Raw genomic sequence first — 18826 nt, 5'->3', positions numbered from 1 at the left:
GGCAGACAAGAGGCAAGGCATGAAAACACCAAACTAAGGGAACCGGACCCTATATGAGGAGGGTACAAATGGGAGGGAGGTTGACAGAATTGCTAAGGAGTCACCAAGAAGGGAAGGGGCCTTACCTCATGCTTCCTGGGACAGACCCTGCAGGCCACAGACAGGGGTGGAACATGCGTATTCCTCTTTCTGTGCTTCCTATTTCTCTTTCTGGTCTACACAGAGCATTTTTAGATTTAAAAGCCTTTTGATTATGTCTAACAGCCTATATGCCAAATTTTATTGTCTGGATAAAGTTGATCTCCTACTGGGCTTTAGAAAAAATGTTCAGGCACTTGGTACCCTAAAGTAAGACAAATGTGTGCAGAAAGAAATTTTTAATGATTATCCACATTTCTCTTATTCTTTTAATTGAATCAGACTAGTCCCAGCTACTCGGGAGGCTGAGGCAGGAGGATCGCTTCAGCCCAGGAGTTTGGAAGTTTGAAGCTGTTGTGTGCTATGATTGCACCTGTGAATAGCCACTGCACTCCAGCCTGGGCAACATAGTGAGTCCTTTTCTCTTAAAAAAAAAAAATTCCTCTTTTACCTTGAGTTATTACAAAAATTATTCCTTTTTCACCTGTATCTTGAGTCATCCCAAGTCTTTCAGGCAGCACAGGAGCTCAAGGGGACAAGATAACAAAGGATTCCAGGAAAGATTGTAAGGGTGAATGGGGTGGGAAAATGATTTTCAGGACAAGGGAGACTACTGAAAACTCTTGCACTTGACAAAGCAGTCTGGCCTGTTTAATTATCCTCTGTTAGAAATATTTATGCAAGGAAGGAAAATGATGACATTCCAACTCCTTCAAGAGAATGTAAACAAAAACCAGGGGATTCCTCAAAGCTTGCTCCCACCCAGCACTTCCTGGGCAGCTCTGTCTTCAGGTCTCCGCGGTGTTTACTGCAGTCATTACAAAAGGAAAAGGAAAGATTGAGAGAAGATTCCTTGCAAAGCACATGATGGATTTAAAACAACGCAACCTCAACTCATTAGTAATCACAGTATAAATGAGTGGAGTTGCAGTAGGGGAGAGGGACTCACAAAAATAGTTTAATCATTAGCAATCTGTTTACATACAAACAACTGCCAAATCTTGGGTAAGTACATAGACATTCTCGTTATTTCCCAGTAACTTAATTTTGGACAGCCACTGACCATGAAATGATAAAAATGTAAATGAAACCACATTTTAAATGAACTAGGAAAGTTCTCTATTTAAAACCTCAGTCACAGTCTCTCAAATGTAACCTGGCAGGTTAGTATTTCTCATACATTGACAAACGGCCAATCTGGCTGGGGTCTGGGTTTACACAATATGGGAGAGAAGTGAAGAATAAGGAGGAAAGTGGCAGGATTATGGAAAGCCCTGAATGCTAAGACATTTGGACTCCATGTGTGTACGCAATGGATATGAAGTGAATTTCTTAGCTGTCCCTAAATTTATAGGAAGGGTCGAAGAAGAGCAGATGTTGGATTTGGAAGAGCAAAATAATGCACTGTGATAGAAGCAATGCAATAAAGAGCTTCAAAATCAGAAGGAGATCAACAGTGTCATATTCTTCACTGCAGAGAAACTAAGGGAGTAAAAGCTGGCAGAGCAGTGAATGCACTAGACAGCTGTGTGAACAGGTGCAAAGAAGGAGAAGCACCAGGCGCTAACCATTCTTCTTGCCAATTTGATCAAAAGCAAAGAGTGAAGACAACAACTGGAGGGAGCGCCTCAACTGAGAAAGATTCCCTAGGGGGATCTGGGGCATGCTGAAGTTGTGGACTGGAGAGAATTTGAAGACCTAAGAGAGAGCCTGTGGTAATAGAAGAGGAGAGAAATAGAATCAGGAACACATGTGGATTCTACACTAATGACCACTAATGGCTAAAACACAGCACCAAATGTTCAAAAGGATATGGAGCAAATGAATCTTTCCCCATTGCTGATGGAGTGAAAAATGGCACAATTATTTTGGAGAACTGTTTGTCAATTGATATGGTTTGGCTGTGTCCCCACCCAAATCTCATCTTGAATTGCAGCTCCCATAATCCCCACATGTTGTGAGAGGGACCCGGTGGGAAGTAATTGGATCATGGGGGCAGGTTTTCCCCATGTTGTTGCCCTGATAGTGAATAAGTCTCATGGAGATCTGATGGTTTTATAAAGTACAGTTCCCCTGCACACGCTCTCTTGCCTGCTGACATGTAAGATGTGTCTTTGCTCCTGCTTCACCTTCCGCCATAATTGTGAGGCCTCCCCAACCATGTGAAACTGTGAATCCATTAAACCTCTTTTTCTTCATAAATTACCCAGTCTCAGGTATGTCTTTATTAGCAATATGAGAACAGACTAATACAGTAATTTCTGAAAACATTAAAGAAACACCCACAATTCTACACCTATATTTATATATTTATATATTACATATAAATATATAAGTATATAATATATAAATAATATATTCTATATTACATATAAATAATATATAATATATAAATTATATAAAAATTAATATACAATATATAAATATTAATATATTATTTACATATCATATAATATGTAAATAATATATAATATGTATGACATATTTAAATAAATTAAATATATAAATTAAATTAAATATATAAATTATATATTATATATTATATGTTATATATTTATATATTATTTATATAAATAAATATATATTTACCCAAGAAAAATGAACATACAAAGATTGGGAAGTGAATATTCACAATAGCTTTATTCGTAATAACCCATACCTGTAAACAAACAAGTATCCACCCACGCAAATGGATAAACAAATTATATAAGATTAATTTCGATAGAATACTACTCAGCAATAAAAAGTAATATGTAACAACATGGATAAGACTAAAAAATTGTGCTAAGTGAAAATATCCAGATGCCAAAAATACATACCAAATTATCACTTTAAAATAAAGTTCTAGGCCAAACTAATTTATCTTAAAAAAAATAAAATCAGAACAGTGATTGCCTCAGGGGAGGTGGAAACTTACTGGAAGGAGGTATGGAAGGTCTTTCTGGGGTGATGGAAATTGTCTACGTTATTTTGGGAATAATTATAAGAGCACATAAAATTGTCAAAACTCATTGCACTGAACACTTAAGATTTGTGCATTTTAATACATGTTAGTTATGCCTCAATTTAAAAAAAACACATAAACACAGGTATAAACACTAGCCTCATGAAGGAGGCAAGATATTAATAAGGCTTTCTTCTATGGGAGAGCAAAGTAAGTGGGAGTCTACGAACATGCAGGAAATTTTGAAATAGAAAGAAAGGAAACTGTAATATTTCACCTTGAATGACCTGAATATTCTAAGTAAAGGTAAGGGATGAGGTTGTCTTCTGGGTGTGTGTACAGGGCACTGAAGAGGGGAACAGAGGATGTATGCATTAGGGAAACAGGAGATAACATAAAAGACCATAAGGAATGAATTTTCAACAGCTCTTACCCCTAATCATGGTTTTGTTTTCCATGTAGGGATCCCATTCAACTCAGATTTGTATTTTTTTCCTCTATCATCTGATAGATTGGATGACAGTCTAGAGTCCTACATTCTCTACAGGAGTGAAAATTGTTTCTTGGGGTGGGGATGATGGTGGTGAAAAATAATCATAGACATTACAATGGTTTCTGGTCTTTCCAAGCTCAATCCTATGTAACAAATCTTATTCTTGAGTGTTTAATTGGAGAGAAAGCTGATAAGAAAAAATATCTAAAAAAGCTCCTTAAAAGAGGTGAGTATGATAATGAAAAAAAAAAAACATTGAGAAATATTGGTCTAGGGAAAGCAAAATACAGGTAGTGAAGTAACTTGGGTTGGCCTTGTCAGGCAGGTAAATGTTGGTAAAAGTGTGAAAGAGTCTAAGTTGATGTCACGTGCATTACTGAAATACATCAGATAAATTAGAGATAGGGTTATAAATTATGAACGCAAAAATCAGGGAGAAGAGAGGTTCTAACAGTGATCAAGTGCAGGGCCAGCAGGAAAGAGGGAGCAGGAGAATAGCACCTGTCACGGAAGCTATGCTGATGCTTAGGTCTTAATAGAAGGCAACTGAGCAGACAGAGGAGCGAGGAGGTGGCAGGTCATAATCATGATCCCTTTAAAGTGTCAGCGGGAGTGAGAGAGTGGGGAAAAGGGAAGGGAGGACAGAGGTAAGAGTTTAAGCTCAAAGAGGAGCATTTCGGAGTTCAAGTGCTAGAGAATGACAAAGTCTGCATAATTAAAAAGCCAGTGGCCAGGCCACGTTGGTAAATGCTAAGGTAGGGCATAAATGGGGGGCCCTGAAGGGACAGAAGCACAGGAACTGGGTGATGGATCTTCTTGCTGAAGAGGGCAGCATAGTTTGGTGAGCAATGGAGAGTCACTGCCCTGGTGCTCAAGTCCCTGAGGATGATGGAAGAAGGTACAAGAAGTCGTGAAATGGCAGTGATGAGGATGGTGTTATGAGATGCTGGACTGGGCTTTAAAAGAGCAGGGAGATTGCATCACTGCACTCCAGCCTGGGGGAGAGAGTGGGACTCCATCTCAAAAAAAAAAAAAAAGAGCAGGGAGACAGAGCTAGAGAGAAACAAACATGATTTGGACAAAGATGAAGGGGAGCAAGTGTAATGGGATTGGGACTAGAAGTAACTAAAGGTGGAGGGAACAGGTCACTGCCACAGGGGTGCGGAGTGGGGGATAGAATTTCACGCTAAGAGGAGGATGCAGAAAACGCTCATCTGAAGCTGGTATACTAATGTGGTAGTAAGGGTGTTAAAAAGTTTTCTTTATCCATGTGGCTGGCATTGTCTACTCTCCGGGGCTTCAGTTAAAAGGTAGAGAAAAACTACTATCTTGAATGTATCAACTTCCTTTTTATGAAATAAAAGTTTGTGTGGCTAGTGCCAAAGGTGTTAGGAAATATATCCCTAGCACTTAAAAGATAATGGTTACCCTTATTTCTGCCTCCTAATATTTTTTAGATATTCAATTTTCTAAAGGATCAGACTAAAGTAAATCAAATATATGCTGTTATCAAATTCATCTGCTATATAGTTCAATTATTGGACATTCCATTACATTTTCCTCTGAGTTTTGATTATAAGATTTATTGTAATACCTACCTAACACTCATATTCTATTATGTGAACAAAAGGTAGTTTTGGCAATAAGGGAGGTATGACACGGTTCTTCAAGAAGTTCTTTTTATATTCCATTTCAGTAATAAACACCAACAGCTATTTTAACAGAGCATTCACAGAAATATTTTTCCCATATCCTGAATTTAAATATTCTATTATATTCCATTGAGCCATCAGGGACTTCCGCTCTGTTCTTCCATAAAAAGTTCATGCTAATCTTGCCTATTTTCTTTCTTCTTCTTTTTTTTTTTTTTTGACATTTTAAATTCTAAGCAAAGTCAACAAGAATTAATATAAATTAAGAATGCTGGCATGGAAAGCTGCTTCTTATCAGCCTCTCACACTGTAAATGTGCTGCACAGCATCATGACATATTAGCTGCAAAGTCCAGTGAAATGGTCATAAAAGGGGCCAGATATATTTGGATAACACTCAGTGAAGTCTGCTGCTATGAATGGGTCTGAAGCCGTCTGTCACATAATTCCAAGAATTCAAATGAGTTGCTATAAGATTGCCTTGGATGCTCTGATAGAGTCACGTCTTATTTAGAGCTTCTGGCCTGGACAAAGACTCATATTTCTTTCAAAGTCAAGGTTATTAATAAACATCTGTGTTGTACAATATAGTAGCCACAAATTACATGTGGCTACTGAACACTTGAAATATGGCTGTCCTGAGATGTGCTGTAAGTGTAAAGCACACATTGCATTCCAAAGATTTCATTAAAAAAAAAAAGAATGCACACCATCTCAATAATATTTTCAATTTCTTACATGAAATTTTAAAAATTATGTTTTAATATTAATCACATGCTAAAATAATTTGAATACATTAAGGTTAAATAAATATTATTAAAAATAATTTCACTTTTTAAAATGTTTTAAAATATGGCTACCTAAAAAAATGTAAATTACATGTATGGCTCTCATTTCTACTGGGCAGTGATGCTGCAGGCTGTAGCCCAGTTTTCAGGTGGGCCACAAGGAGGCAGTAGAGTGTGGTGGTTAGGGGCAGAAGGGATAGGGCAGATCTAGGTTCCATTCTGTGTCTTCTATTTCCTTACTAAGGGACTTTGGCATGTTACTTATTTTCTCCAAATCTTAGTTTCCTTATTAATCAAATAGGAATAATGATAGTGCTTCCTCTCAGGGATTATCAAATATAAACTGTTCACATCTAAAGAGATAACTTGGATTCTCAGAATGAGCATTAAGTTCCAGGTTATAAAGAAGGATACAATTTTTTAAAGTTAACTCAATAACTCAAAAGTTAACTCAATGGAGAAATCAATATTGTGTACATCTTAAAGTGAATAAATAGTGAAACAGATTAAGTCAAATCAAATTTAAAGTGTTTTTATCCTCTTCTTGCCTTTGACCCATTGCTATGGCTCAGAAATGTATTAAGGTAAGCAGAAATAAAGCTCAGTTATCTAAGTGCTATTTTCTGGGTCACCTCTCTCTGTTACTTAGCAACATAACTTCAGGGTGATGGAAATCAAATTTGCTGTTTCTTTAAGAGAGATGCAGGGTGGTCCTTTCTCCCAAAAGGCAATTGATTGCCATTAAACAGTCTAATATTATGTAATGTCTGGATTGGAAAGCTATTTGGGCATGTGGGTAATGGAAAGTGAACAGGAAAAGGAGTTCAAGGGTAGGGATTCAATCCTGGCTCTGCCATGGCCTGAGCCAAGGTCACATAAAACCTCTGAACTTTGGTTTCCTCACCGGTAAAATGGGGATGAGGAAGGCAATATATCTCCTAATAGATCGTTTTAAAGATTAAATAATGAATATTAAAAGAAACTTATCTGTAAACTGGAAAGCATTTCAGAGTTAGCTCTTATCATTATTTTAATCTACTGAATTCTATGACTGACCTATGCTGAGATACAGCCACTTGGCTCTACGGTGTAACAGGCAAGAGGAGGTAAACAAGGGTAACTTGTTTGGACCTCTGTTAACTTCTTAGGAGCTTGTTTTCTCTTCTTTCCTATTCACTGTAAAGACTCATTGGAAGGGCATCATGAAAAAAAAGGCACTCAGGAAACAGTAAAGTCTTATACAAATGTAAAGCATTGTTGTTGATTTGGATCATCATCAAGAATTGATTTTTACTGAAAAAGAGAAGGGGAAAAAAATCCTGTGTTGGTTACCCAATAACTCCTCTTACTGTGAAAAGTAGCCATTGCCAAGTTCCAAAATGCATTTTTAACTCACATGTACTAATTTAAGATGTTAGCAGTGATAAGATGAAAATTGAAAAAGGAAAGTTAGAGCATCCATCTTTTGCTCAGGTCTTGGCAAAATGAAACTTATAAGAATATCTGCCATTATTTTCTAATTTTCAATTAGAGCCAAATTCAGCACCATATTATGATCATAACTGTAGAACAGCATTCCTAACAAGAAACGCCATTTTGTAGCCAAGCCTTTATATTTGGCTTCTATGGATAAAATACTCATCTATATGATTTTTGAATGTAGCGCTATATAATCCAGGTACCCCAAAAGACATTTACAGGATTTTATATAACCAGTACGTTATTTGGGCTCTTAAGGAGGACATATACAGATGCAACAATGACTTATTAAAACACAAATCCTTAGAACTTCACATAAAGAAATACGTGCTCATAAAAGTAGCAGAGTGAAATAACAACATGATAATGATCTGTATCTAGCTATCTACAATAACCAGATCTAATTTGTGTCACACTGTTTGATTTGCTATTTTTAAAAAGAGCCTCTTAGAACTAAAATATTTTTTCCACCACAGTTGTACACTTGTCTTCATTATCAGTTGTTTTTCTTTTCTTGTTTTTTTTTTAATACACAATTAGTTTTAATATCACTGTTAGTAGGGATTTGGGCATGGAAAAGGACTGTTGAATGTTCTTACTTTTAGCAAGACTTTAGCGAGTCTTTAGCAAGACTAAAAGTAAGAAAAAGCAGAGCAGTGTATTAAGGTGGGTCAAAGAAAATTACAAGTTGTAGACTTAACGATAATTAAAACCTATATTGTGCTATACATATGCAAAGAAGCAGGCCAGACACAGTGTCTCATGCCTATAATCCCGGTACTTTGGGAGGCTGAGGCAGATGGATTGTTTTAGCCCAGGAGTTTGAGACCGGCCTGGGTGACATTGCAAAACCCCACTTCTACAAAAAATACAAAAAGCTTAGCCAGCCATAGGGGGGCATGCCTATAGTCCCACCTACTTGAGTCTGGGAGGCAGAGGTTGCAGCGAGCCATAATAACACCACTGAACTCTAGCCTGGGTGAATGAGCAAGACTCTGTCTCAAATATACAGATGAAATAAAATATACATATAAAGAAGCACACCGAATGTGTTTTATTTTCTAGTCTATATTCTCCTCAGTCTTTCAGAGGCTCCTCTTATCCCATATAGGACCAATTTATTAGTCATACAGAAAGGAATCCAATGTAAGACCTATGTTTCAGTATACTAGGATCCAAATGTTGCCAATTTATCAGCTCTAAAATTTATTCAAGAAAAATTTTACATCAATTGATTTTATATTTCACTGCTTCACAATCTATAAAGGGTTTAGGATTCAGTTCCAACATCCTTTTTTTTTTTTTTTTTTTTTTTTGAGACAGAGTCTCACTCTGTCACCCAGGCTAGAGTACAGTGGCATGATCTCAGCTCACTGCAACCTCTGCCTCTCAGGCCCAAGTGATTCTTGTGCCTCAGCCTCCCAAGCAGCCAGGATTACAGGCACAAGTCACCAGGCCCAGTAATTTTTTTTTATTTTTTATTTATTTATTTTTTTAAAATTATACTTAAGTTCTGGGATACATGTGCAGAACATGCAGGTTTGTTACATAGGTATACATGTGTCATGGTGGTTTGCTGCACCCATCAACCCATCATCTACATTAGGTATTTCTCCTGATGCTATCCCTCCTCTTGCCCCCTACTCCCCGACAGGCCCCAGTGTGTGATGTTCCCCTCCCTGTGTCCATGTGTTCTCATTGTTCAACTCCCAATTATGAGTGAGAACGTGTGGTGTTTGGTTTTCTGTTCCTGTGTTAGTTTGCTGAGAATGATGGTTTCCAGCTTCATCCATGTCCCTGCAAAGGACATGAACTCATCCTTTTTTATGGCTGCATAGTATTCCATGGTGTATATGTGCCACATTTTCTTTATCCAGTCTATCACTGATGGGCATTTGGGTTGGTTCCAAGTCTTTGCTATCGTGAATAGTGCTGCAATAAACATATGTGTGCATGTGTCTTTACAGTAGAATGATTTGTAATCCTTTGGGTATATACCCAATAATGGGATTGCTGGGTCAAATGGTATTTCTGGTTCCAGATCCTTGAGGAATCACCACACTGTCTTCCACAATGGTTGAACTAACTTACACTCCCACCAACAGCAACCATGTGGATTGTCAGCATTCTGACAAGCACAGATAAACATATTATTACTCTCCAATTCTGGTCATTTTTACCTTTTAAATTTCCATTTCTGATGTTTGTTAACCTTTTTTTTTAAGTTTAGAAGCTAAATTCCATAACTACCACCACCATTACTACTATCATTGTCTGGACCATCACAACATGCTTAGACTATATTAATAAACACACAAGATGCAAAAGCACCCTTTACTGTAGTCTTCAGTAACTTTAATCACACTATCAACCTTTATCAGGGCAGCAAGTAAAAAGCAAACACTAGAGGTTATGTCTGAGAATTATTCCTAAGCACCAAAGTCATCACTACTAATTCCGACTACTAATTCCAGCAAGCATCACTTTATTTCTCACCTACAACACAAACTGGGTAGAAGTATGGTTAACCATTTGTCTATACCTTCAGAGAATGCTGCTTTTCCCAAAGTATATTATGGAATATTTGTCTTCGGAAATGCCTTCCCTCCACACACACACACAAAGAAAAGACAAAAATGACTATCCCACAGTCCCTTCTTGAAAATTCACAAAGAATATTAGCATATTAAAGCTTCTTGCCATAAATAAACAATCTGCTTAGCTCAGCATGTTCTCAATTTATCTGACCACGTAACACTTTTCCATTCTTACTTCTTAAGAGACAATCTATGAAAATCTTCCAGAACTACTATTTCCAGAAAGACACTCTGGGAAATACAGCTTTTGACTGATAAGGAAAAGAAATTGAGATGCATGTTACACCCTCCCAAAGTCTGAAAACCCTAATTATTAAGCTCCAGAGAGAGGCAAGTGCAGCACAATCAAATGAGTGTTGAGAAGGAAAGAGTTTCTTGGAATCACAAGGCCACCTGATCGATGGTAAATGTCCCACTTACTTGAGGAGATTCCCCAGATTGAAAAGAGCCCGGTTATGCTGTGGATGGAGCTGGAGAGCCCTCTGATAGTACATCTTTGCCTCTGCTGTGTCTCTCGTCAGTGTTCCAAGGTTGTTCAGCGCACTTGCATGGCGTGGATACAACCTGAAAAGTTAAAAATATTAAGCTGTGATGGTTCAGAAACTTCTAAGTTGGGCACAGTTTGCTTGCTCTTTTTCCCCCAAGTATGAACAGCCAAAATGAAACACTGAATTATTCTTGTACTTGAATGGTTTGTGTCCAATCTTACTGGTCAACGACTTTTGCAGCTGAAAGTATATAATTAGGGCAGGGATGCACATATTTATAATTAAATAATTCTTAAATAGTACAAGAATAAATAGTATGTGGATCTACCAGGGTTAAAGACATTTAATAAGATTACTTTCCACTTCTTGTGATAGAAAATCCTCCTTGCCTCAGGTGCTAAGTTTCCAGCCTGAGTTTGTGGCCTGGTGGGGCCTCTGACCAGCTGCTTGTGCAGGGTCCACTATTTACACCAGATGCTGAGCGATCCTTTGAGGAGGAATCTTCATAAACATCTTTAAAACAAAAACAAAAACAAAAACAAAAAAAACGGAGTTTTGCTCTTGTTGCCCAGGCTGGAGTGCAGTGGTACGATCTTGGCTCACTGCAACCCCCACCTCCCAGGTTCAAGTGATTTTCCTTCCTCAGCCTCCCAAGTAGCTGGAATTACAGGCGTCTGCCACCAAGCCCAGTTAATTTTTATATTTTTAGTAGAGACTGGGTTTCGCCATGTTGGCCAGGCTGGTCTCGAACCCCTGACCTCAGGTGATCCACCTGGCTCAGCCTCCCAAAGTGCTGGGATTACAGGCATGAGTCACCACACCTGGCCCATAAACATCTTTGGATTAGAGCATTGGTAAGACTGCAATGACTGAGAAAGGATGATATATAATGTCACCCCATAAAAATAAACTTAATCTGCAAAATGCCTCCTCTTCTCTTTTTTCCATTTTATCTCATTTCCCCCTTCCTACTGCAATTTGGTTCCACCTGTCCTAGTACAGTCTCAGACAGAAAATACTAAGAACTTAAAACACTTAAAGACAAAAAAAAACCAAAGGTACGATGAAGTCAAAAATAGCATTCCTAATGTTCAAAAGCAAATGTAAAAGAGGATGAGGTGGACATCAGTATATCAAATTTATACTGATTAAGGTAAGAAAGGAACCAATTTATTTCCTAAACTCAAAACTATACAGAAGCCAAATCCACACAGCTCCATAATTTAATTGTTTTTGATATATTCAGAGTGGACATAGTTAGCAGTCTGGTAGGTTTGTTCCATCTCTGTCACCCAGAGTACTTTGAATAAGCCGGTGGAGCTGGCTTTTAATGTAGAAATGCCAAGATAACGCCCAAGTAATAAAAACGGGATCTGTACTTGTCAAGCCTCTTGACCATAAAATGCCATGCTTGCCCCCTGTTCCGTACCTTCTAAGAAGATCAGTTTAATTCTGGGACAGAAGAGGTTCCTATTAAAAGGACAGGGAAGACAATTTGCACAGCTTTTTAATCTTTGCTCTACCCAGAGTCTCTTAAGTTTATTTGACCCTTCCCTACTCCCTTACAGAACAGCTATAAACATCCCTCAGAACTAATATTTCCAGGAAGGCACTCGGTAATATTCTTCTTGACTGACAAGGGCTAGAATCAATTCAAATGAATATTACATCCTCCCAAAGCCTGAAAGCCCTGATTATTCACAGAAGCTTTGGAGGCTGTTAGGAGAGAGATCTTTAGAGGAAGTCTGGCAGAAAGCACACTGAGCCAGCACAAGCGCTGTTGTTTGCTTCTCTCTGACCGCTTTTAATTAGCATAGACAACTTAAGGGTCTCTGATACTGGCCCCATTACATCCAACTTCAGTTCCTGGGAGACAAGTGCTTGGTGCTCTCTCTGAGATGCCTTTAGAAGATATGAGGCTATGATGAGGGCAAAATATGTTTCTGTACCTGTCCCTTCACTCGATGCCCAGGAAAGTGTCCCGCAAAGCTTGTGTCTAAGAATTACTTTGGAAGTGGTTGCAGAGCACATCACAGCCAGGACTCGAATTCTTCTAAAGAAGCTTTGGCTTTTGTTTGCTTTGTATGTTCAGCAAAGCACTGTAACCATCAGAAGATTTAAGGGTTGTCCCATGCACATGATGAAGCCAATTTCCATATTCCTTATTTCCTTTACAACAAGCAGTAACAGAAAGCTTATCTGGGACATGTGTCTTCCTTTTTCGTAGAGGAGATAATTTCTTAAGACGTTCTCTTTTTCTTATTTATTTAAGGCTCTGAGCCCTTGAAATGAACTTCTGAGGTGAAAACACTAAAGGAAAGGACAGGCTAAATTCAATAAGACCTTCCACCATGGGCTCACCCATGTAAGGTGCCTGTTTGCTCTGTAAGCAGCCGGTCATCTCCGGCAAGTTTTAAGCCCAACTTCCTGAATTTTATATTCACTCATGACCCCACTGCCATTTAAATGAACATCCATGTATTTCAAAGGTCACTGACTACAGAAATGGCTTTCTCTTTCTCTTTTGTTTCCTTCAAATCAGAAACAGAATTCAAGTCCACCCTGAACTCTTAAAAACAAAAGCGAACAGTAAGAAGAGAAGTAAAGAGAAACAGAAACACTGTAAGAGAAAAGGCCTTTACTATGCCTTGTGCTCTAAGAACCAACTTGGAGCTGCAGAAATGTGATGCTCAGGAGGAGGGACCAATTATAGTCAGGGAAGAGGCTCTATGTTGGCAAAGATCCCCAACTCCTCAAGGAAGGAGATTGCTGATATTTACAGGGACTCGCTGATTCTATAACCAAGCAAAGCCCTCCACCTGGAAAATGTGTAGCTATTGCTTATTCCCGGCAATACTAAGGGCCTGCTAGCAATATCCTTTCTCTCTCTGGGTATCTGAGGAGGCTCACCTAATCACAAGCAAGCTTTGCATTATTTATGAAACCAAGCTGAATTTCATGAAAGGGATTCTTAACAACCAGGTCAGGAAAAATATCTAAAAAAAAGAAAAATACAGATGTAAATATTTTCTTAAAACACACACTGTACAGCAGACCTGTGCAAGGACAAAATTTATTTTGTGTGTTTACTTTTTAAATAAATTTGCATTTGAATTAGCTTGGGCCTAATTCAATCCTGATCTCTCCAGGAAGGGAATTTTCTATTGGAAAGATGAATAATTTAAGAGATGTCTATGTTGCTACATCAATTGTCGGAATAAATTAAGTCCATCTTGACTTTGCCTTCTACAGGTATGTTTTACAAATGTCCTGATAGTGGTTATTCCCTTCCCTGTCCAGAAAACCTCAACAAAAGATTTGCTGAACTGGAGCAGTGGTGATTTTGCAGGCCTGTTTGTAGGAGCACTCACTGGATTTTCTTTCTCACAGTATTCTTCAACATTTGAATTGTTTATGAAGATTCTTTTGCTATTTATTATTATTTTGATGAATTTCATTTTTAAAATTTATTATAGAGAAAATGAGTTATATTGTCCAATCATTCTGGGGTACAAATAAGCTTATTATTTCCTCATTAAAAAAGAAATGTATGGGGCCAGGTGAGGTGGCTCATGGCTGTAATCCCAGCGCTTTGGGAGGTCAAGGCTGGCAGATCGCTTGAACTCGGCAGTTTGAGACCAGCCTGGGCAACATGGCGAAACCCTGTCTCTACAAAAAAATAAAAATAAAGATTAAAAAAATAACAAAACACATACATACAGAGATGTGGTTCTATGAGCTGAAGAAAAATTTGTGTTCAAGTATTGGGTACTTTAGTTACTGGATAAACAATATCCATTTAAGCATTTTAGGGGTTCTTAATTTTTAGCTAGTGACATTTCCTTAAGTAGAATTAATAGAGTAGGCAGTCAAGGGCATTATTCCTCTCATCTTATCTCTGAAGAACGAATGTCAGCATGTTAATAGGAGAAAGTCCCCGGGAAGGAACACTTGTCTAAGCAAAAAATAGAAGGCGGGAACAAAAGAAAACGAGTTCCAGAGGACCTAGGATGTGTAAATGGTACTTTACATTTTTAAAGTGCTGTCGCAGACATTGTCTCATTTACCCTTCAAAATTGCTTAAGTAGAACTATTGTACTATTTATTTTACAGTTGAGGAAAGGGAAACTGGGAGAAATTAAGTAAATAATAGATTATAAAAAAAGACATCTCAGTCACTTGAGCCTAGGAGTTTGAGGCTGCAGGGCGCTATGATGGTATCATTGCACTCCAGCCCAGGAGACAGTGAAACCCCATCTTTTAAAGAAAAAAGAAAAGACATCTCAGAAGCACTTGTGTTCTTAAATGTTAAGAAGGCAGCCGGCTCCTGTAAATCTGTTTTTAAACTTCATTCGTCATTCAACGTTCAGCAAATAAATTAGAGCTTCCATTTGGAATAATTCTTTCCATCTTGTTGTTTCTTTGGCTAAATCATTCAACTATGCTCTTATAGGAACTAGTTCTCAGTGGCAGAAGTGAAATAAACTCAATACCCAGAAAGTTTGGCTACTCAGAATCTTCACTGCAAAAATTTGTCTTCTGTCATACAAAATCATCATGGGGTCTCTGAAAAGCACAGTACTATGGAAAGCTATTTGGGAATAACAACACCTAGTAAGTGTGTAAGATTTACATACATGCTTTCTGATTTACCCTTCTTCAGCTTTAACCTCCACTAAAGATCCGTAGACATAAGCTGTATGTGAATAAAATCAAGTTTTGAATTTTAAGTCAGTTATTTACTTTAAATTTTGTACAATCTGTTCCAGAGTTAAGAATGCTGTTTACTTTTCATTATCTGAGTGCCGTATATGGCATTTCATTGTTCAAATAATATTGAATGATGTGCTCTAGTTTGCAATTTCCTTTCAGAGAATACACACCCTGATTTATTTTCAGGGTGTGTATATTTGTCCGATTTTCATACCACACATTAATTTATTTGAGGTTAACCATGCTAAGGTCAGATGTTTATTTTCTATTTCCTGTTGAGAAAATAAGAGTCCTAAAGAAAAACATGACTGAGAAAAACATTCCACCATAAAACCAGAATTCCACTGGACTGAAAAATATACAAAATAAACTTCATTTCAGGAGTTGACAGCATTATTTCCAACCATATTAGTCTGTGGCATATTTTAAGTGCATGATTCCTTCATGTTATGAAATTTAAGTCATCATGTTACTAAATTGCACTTGAGTAAAACTGATCATTTTATTAGTCTGCTTGTTTAATTGTTTGAAATTGCCATTAACACCTAGCAAATAAGTTTTACCACTTTCATCTTGCACCGTACTCCTTCTAATCCATTACAGATAGCCTTGGGAAAAAGCCTCAACTGCAATTCAGGGAAATGTGACGCACTCTTCAAGAGGGGCCAGCTAAATATCTGACCTTGCACAATGGATGACCTCCAAGAGTGATGTAGAAGGGCTCCTCCCAGTCAATTTTCCAAGACTATGCAGAGTAAAGCCATGGCTCTTGAGTGCCCTTAGGAAATGAATCATTTTAAATGGCTGAACCTGATTCCTGAGAATTTACTGCTAGGGCTTGGGAAGTTTACTGAATTAAGTATTTCTCTATTCCTTTAAATAGAAATGGTGAACATATTAACCTTTCTCAGAGGCTTGGGGTGAACTTTGTTTTTTGTGGCAGAATAGATAGGAAACTACTTTGGTGGAGTGGAAAAATAACTGGATTTGGAGTCAGAAGCCATGAGAGGCATTCCAGCTATGTGAGTTTGAATTCATGTCTGTGCTTTAGTGGCTTTCTTTAAAAACGTAAGCTTAATAACATACTGACCTTCTCTGTGAATAAATGGGCTTCTACATGAACAAATGAGATGGTGGGTATAAAAATATCCATCACCACACCTGTTACACTACATACATTTAATATTTTGGGGTCAGCTGCAGGACCTCTGGGTGGTTTGACTGGCTCCCTCTGTAGCCCTAATGAACCCATGCCAGGCTGAAGCAGCCAGTTCTCCTTCCTCACATGGATTTTTCATCCTCTGAAAAATCACACTCTTCACTGTTGCTGATAGCTTTCAACTTGCTCCCATCAGTCAAAATTATACGCATTATTTCTTCATCACTAACCTAGTGAACACTCAAGTCATTCTGTGTCCATCTGTTTCTCCTATACTGAGAGTTCTCAGATGTGAAGGGCAAGTAACCCTCTCCATTTTAAGAATGTAGGAATGTTCTTTGTCCAGCACTCCCTCCAAAGCCTGTCAATCCTTCATCATCTGAAGCAAATGATCCCCAGAGGCACCAGAGCAATTTTCTCCAAGTTTTTCCAATATGCTCAAGACCAAATGGAATTCCAGACACGTGTAATTGAAAAAGCTATATCCAAGGTTATAAGGACATTCAAAGTCCTGTGTGGTTTCTGTGTGACAGATCAATGTGCACCTGGGATCCTTGTTGCACTAACACTTCCTAGCATGAGTGCACTCTGGTTGATGGATTATCTCAGAGAAGAGACAATGGTGGGCAGGAGAAGGATGTTCATATTCCTAATTAATAACTGCCAAGTAAGGAGATCATGAGGAGTGGGGAGGAGAGTGGGTACGTTTTGAATACCCACTGCAGGAACTGGGTATTACTCCTGATATATAATGGGCAGGAGCTAGGGGTGTGAAACATCTTGCAATGCATAGGACAGTTCTGCACAAAGAAAAGTTGTTCTGCAAAATATCAAGAGCTCTGCCATTGAGAAACACTGTTTGTCCTTATGGAGTTGTCCTCTGACTCTAAGAGCCCTGTGATCGAGATTTTATGCATTATGTTCGTCCAGACTTCGTTTTCACAAGCATGTATAAAGCATGTACAGTGTGCCAGACCGTTTGCTAAGGGCACACAGCATTAAAGAGAAAGCTGTCCTTGCCCTCAAGAGCGCCCTGTGGTAGAAGAGAAACAGGAAAACCAATGGACTCTAATGCACTGTAAGGAGAGCAGACAGAGCAGTAAAGCTGAGCTGGAGCTGACAGGAGCATACAGGAGGAGGGCAAATGAGAGGTGCCTGAGACATTCATCAAGGTTTTTCCAGGAGAGACAATGCTTTACTGGGAGGGGCAGCAATAAAGGGGACTGGGAGTGCGAGGGAGGGGTAAGAGCAGGAAGAGGAAGGAAAGGGTTCCAAGGAGAGAAACCAAAACCAAACAGAACTTGAGAAACTGAAAGGATTTTATTCTGGCTGAAGCAGAGAATGGAAAGGAGGAAAATAAAGGACAAGGAGCTAGTTTTGGGGAGAAGATGACCTCAAGTTTGAGGTGCAGAGGGCAATTTGTGAAAATGTCCAGCTGGGTAGATGGCTCTGATCATCAGGGGAAAGATAATGGTAGAGTCATAGATTTGAGGGTCAACCAGCATATACACAGATGCTAACAAGCCTTTGGGACTGAAGGAACCCCTTAAAAAGCAAAGATTGAGAAGAGAACAAGATGTAGGGAAGGAGGAGAGGGTCCTGAGAACTCTTCCATTAAGGGTTGGTGGAGGCAGGACAATCTAAAGAAGGAGCAGAAAAAGCAAGAGAGCATGGTGTCACAGATGCTAAAAAAGAATTACTTTAAGGAGGAGGGAGTGGTCAACAAAGTCAAATGCTGCGGAGAGTTAGGTAATTTGATGCCCAAGCATGGTCCATTGGAATTATCTGCATGGAGGTAGCTGGTGACTTGGGGAGAGCAGTTTCACATGTGGGGAGGGAGCTGATGCCAGAATGTAGTTGAGTAATGAGAGAAAATAAGGAAGACATTGCAACTTCCTGGGAAATTTTGACACTTAAAAGGTAGGAAGCAGATAAGGAAGCACACAGATGAATGGCAGGAGGAGGAAAACAAGAGATACAGACAGGCTCGGTTCGTTTGTTTGTTTGTTTGATGGTAGGAGCAACTAGAGAATATTTAAATATTAATGGGAAAGTGCCAGGTGAAGGGGAGGAAGCAAAGGATTTAAACAGAGGATTATAAATAAGCTCTGAGAAACTGGAAATTATGGAACCTTGAGCAGAAAAGAAGAGATCAGCCTTAGGCGTGAAAAATGAGCAGGGTAGTAAAAGAGGAAAATCTGAATTAATCAGGGTTCTCCAGAGAAACAGAAGTAACAGGATGTGTATATTTACATTTAGGGAGACACTTATCCTAAGGAACTGGCTCTCATGATTGTGGGGGCTGGCAAGTCCAAAATCTGCAGGGTAGGCGGCAGGCTGGGGACCCAGGGAGGAGCTGCAGTTAGAATCCAGAAG

At 38.6% G+C, this 18826-nt stretch overlaps 1 protein-coding gene across 3 annotated transcripts in view; it reads right to left on the bottom strand.

The window, feature by feature from the left end:
• The window catches only part of TMTC1 (transmembrane O-mannosyltransferase targeting cadherins 1), a 284520-nt gene that overhangs the window by 47535 nt on the left and 218159 nt on the right, over positions 1-18826 (bottom strand). For all 3 annotated transcript variants that reach the window (XM_019039302.4, XM_019039303.4, XM_055359438.2), the window contains one exon: positions 10511-10654. In XM_019039302.4, coding sequence (XP_018894847.3) covers positions 10511-10654 — 144 coding nt within the window. The remainder of the gene's footprint in view (positions 1-10510; positions 10655-18826) is intronic.

This window comes from Gorilla gorilla, chromosome 10 (assembly GCF_029281585.2).
Source record: "Gorilla gorilla gorilla isolate KB3781 chromosome 10, NHGRI_mGorGor1-v2.1_pri, whole genome shotgun sequence".
Classification (NCBI taxonomy): domain Eukaryota; kingdom Metazoa; phylum Chordata; class Mammalia; order Primates; family Hominidae; genus Gorilla; species Gorilla gorilla.
The sequence above is the reverse complement of the archived record's forward strand: the minus strand, read 5'-3'. Positions and strand labels throughout refer to the sequence as shown.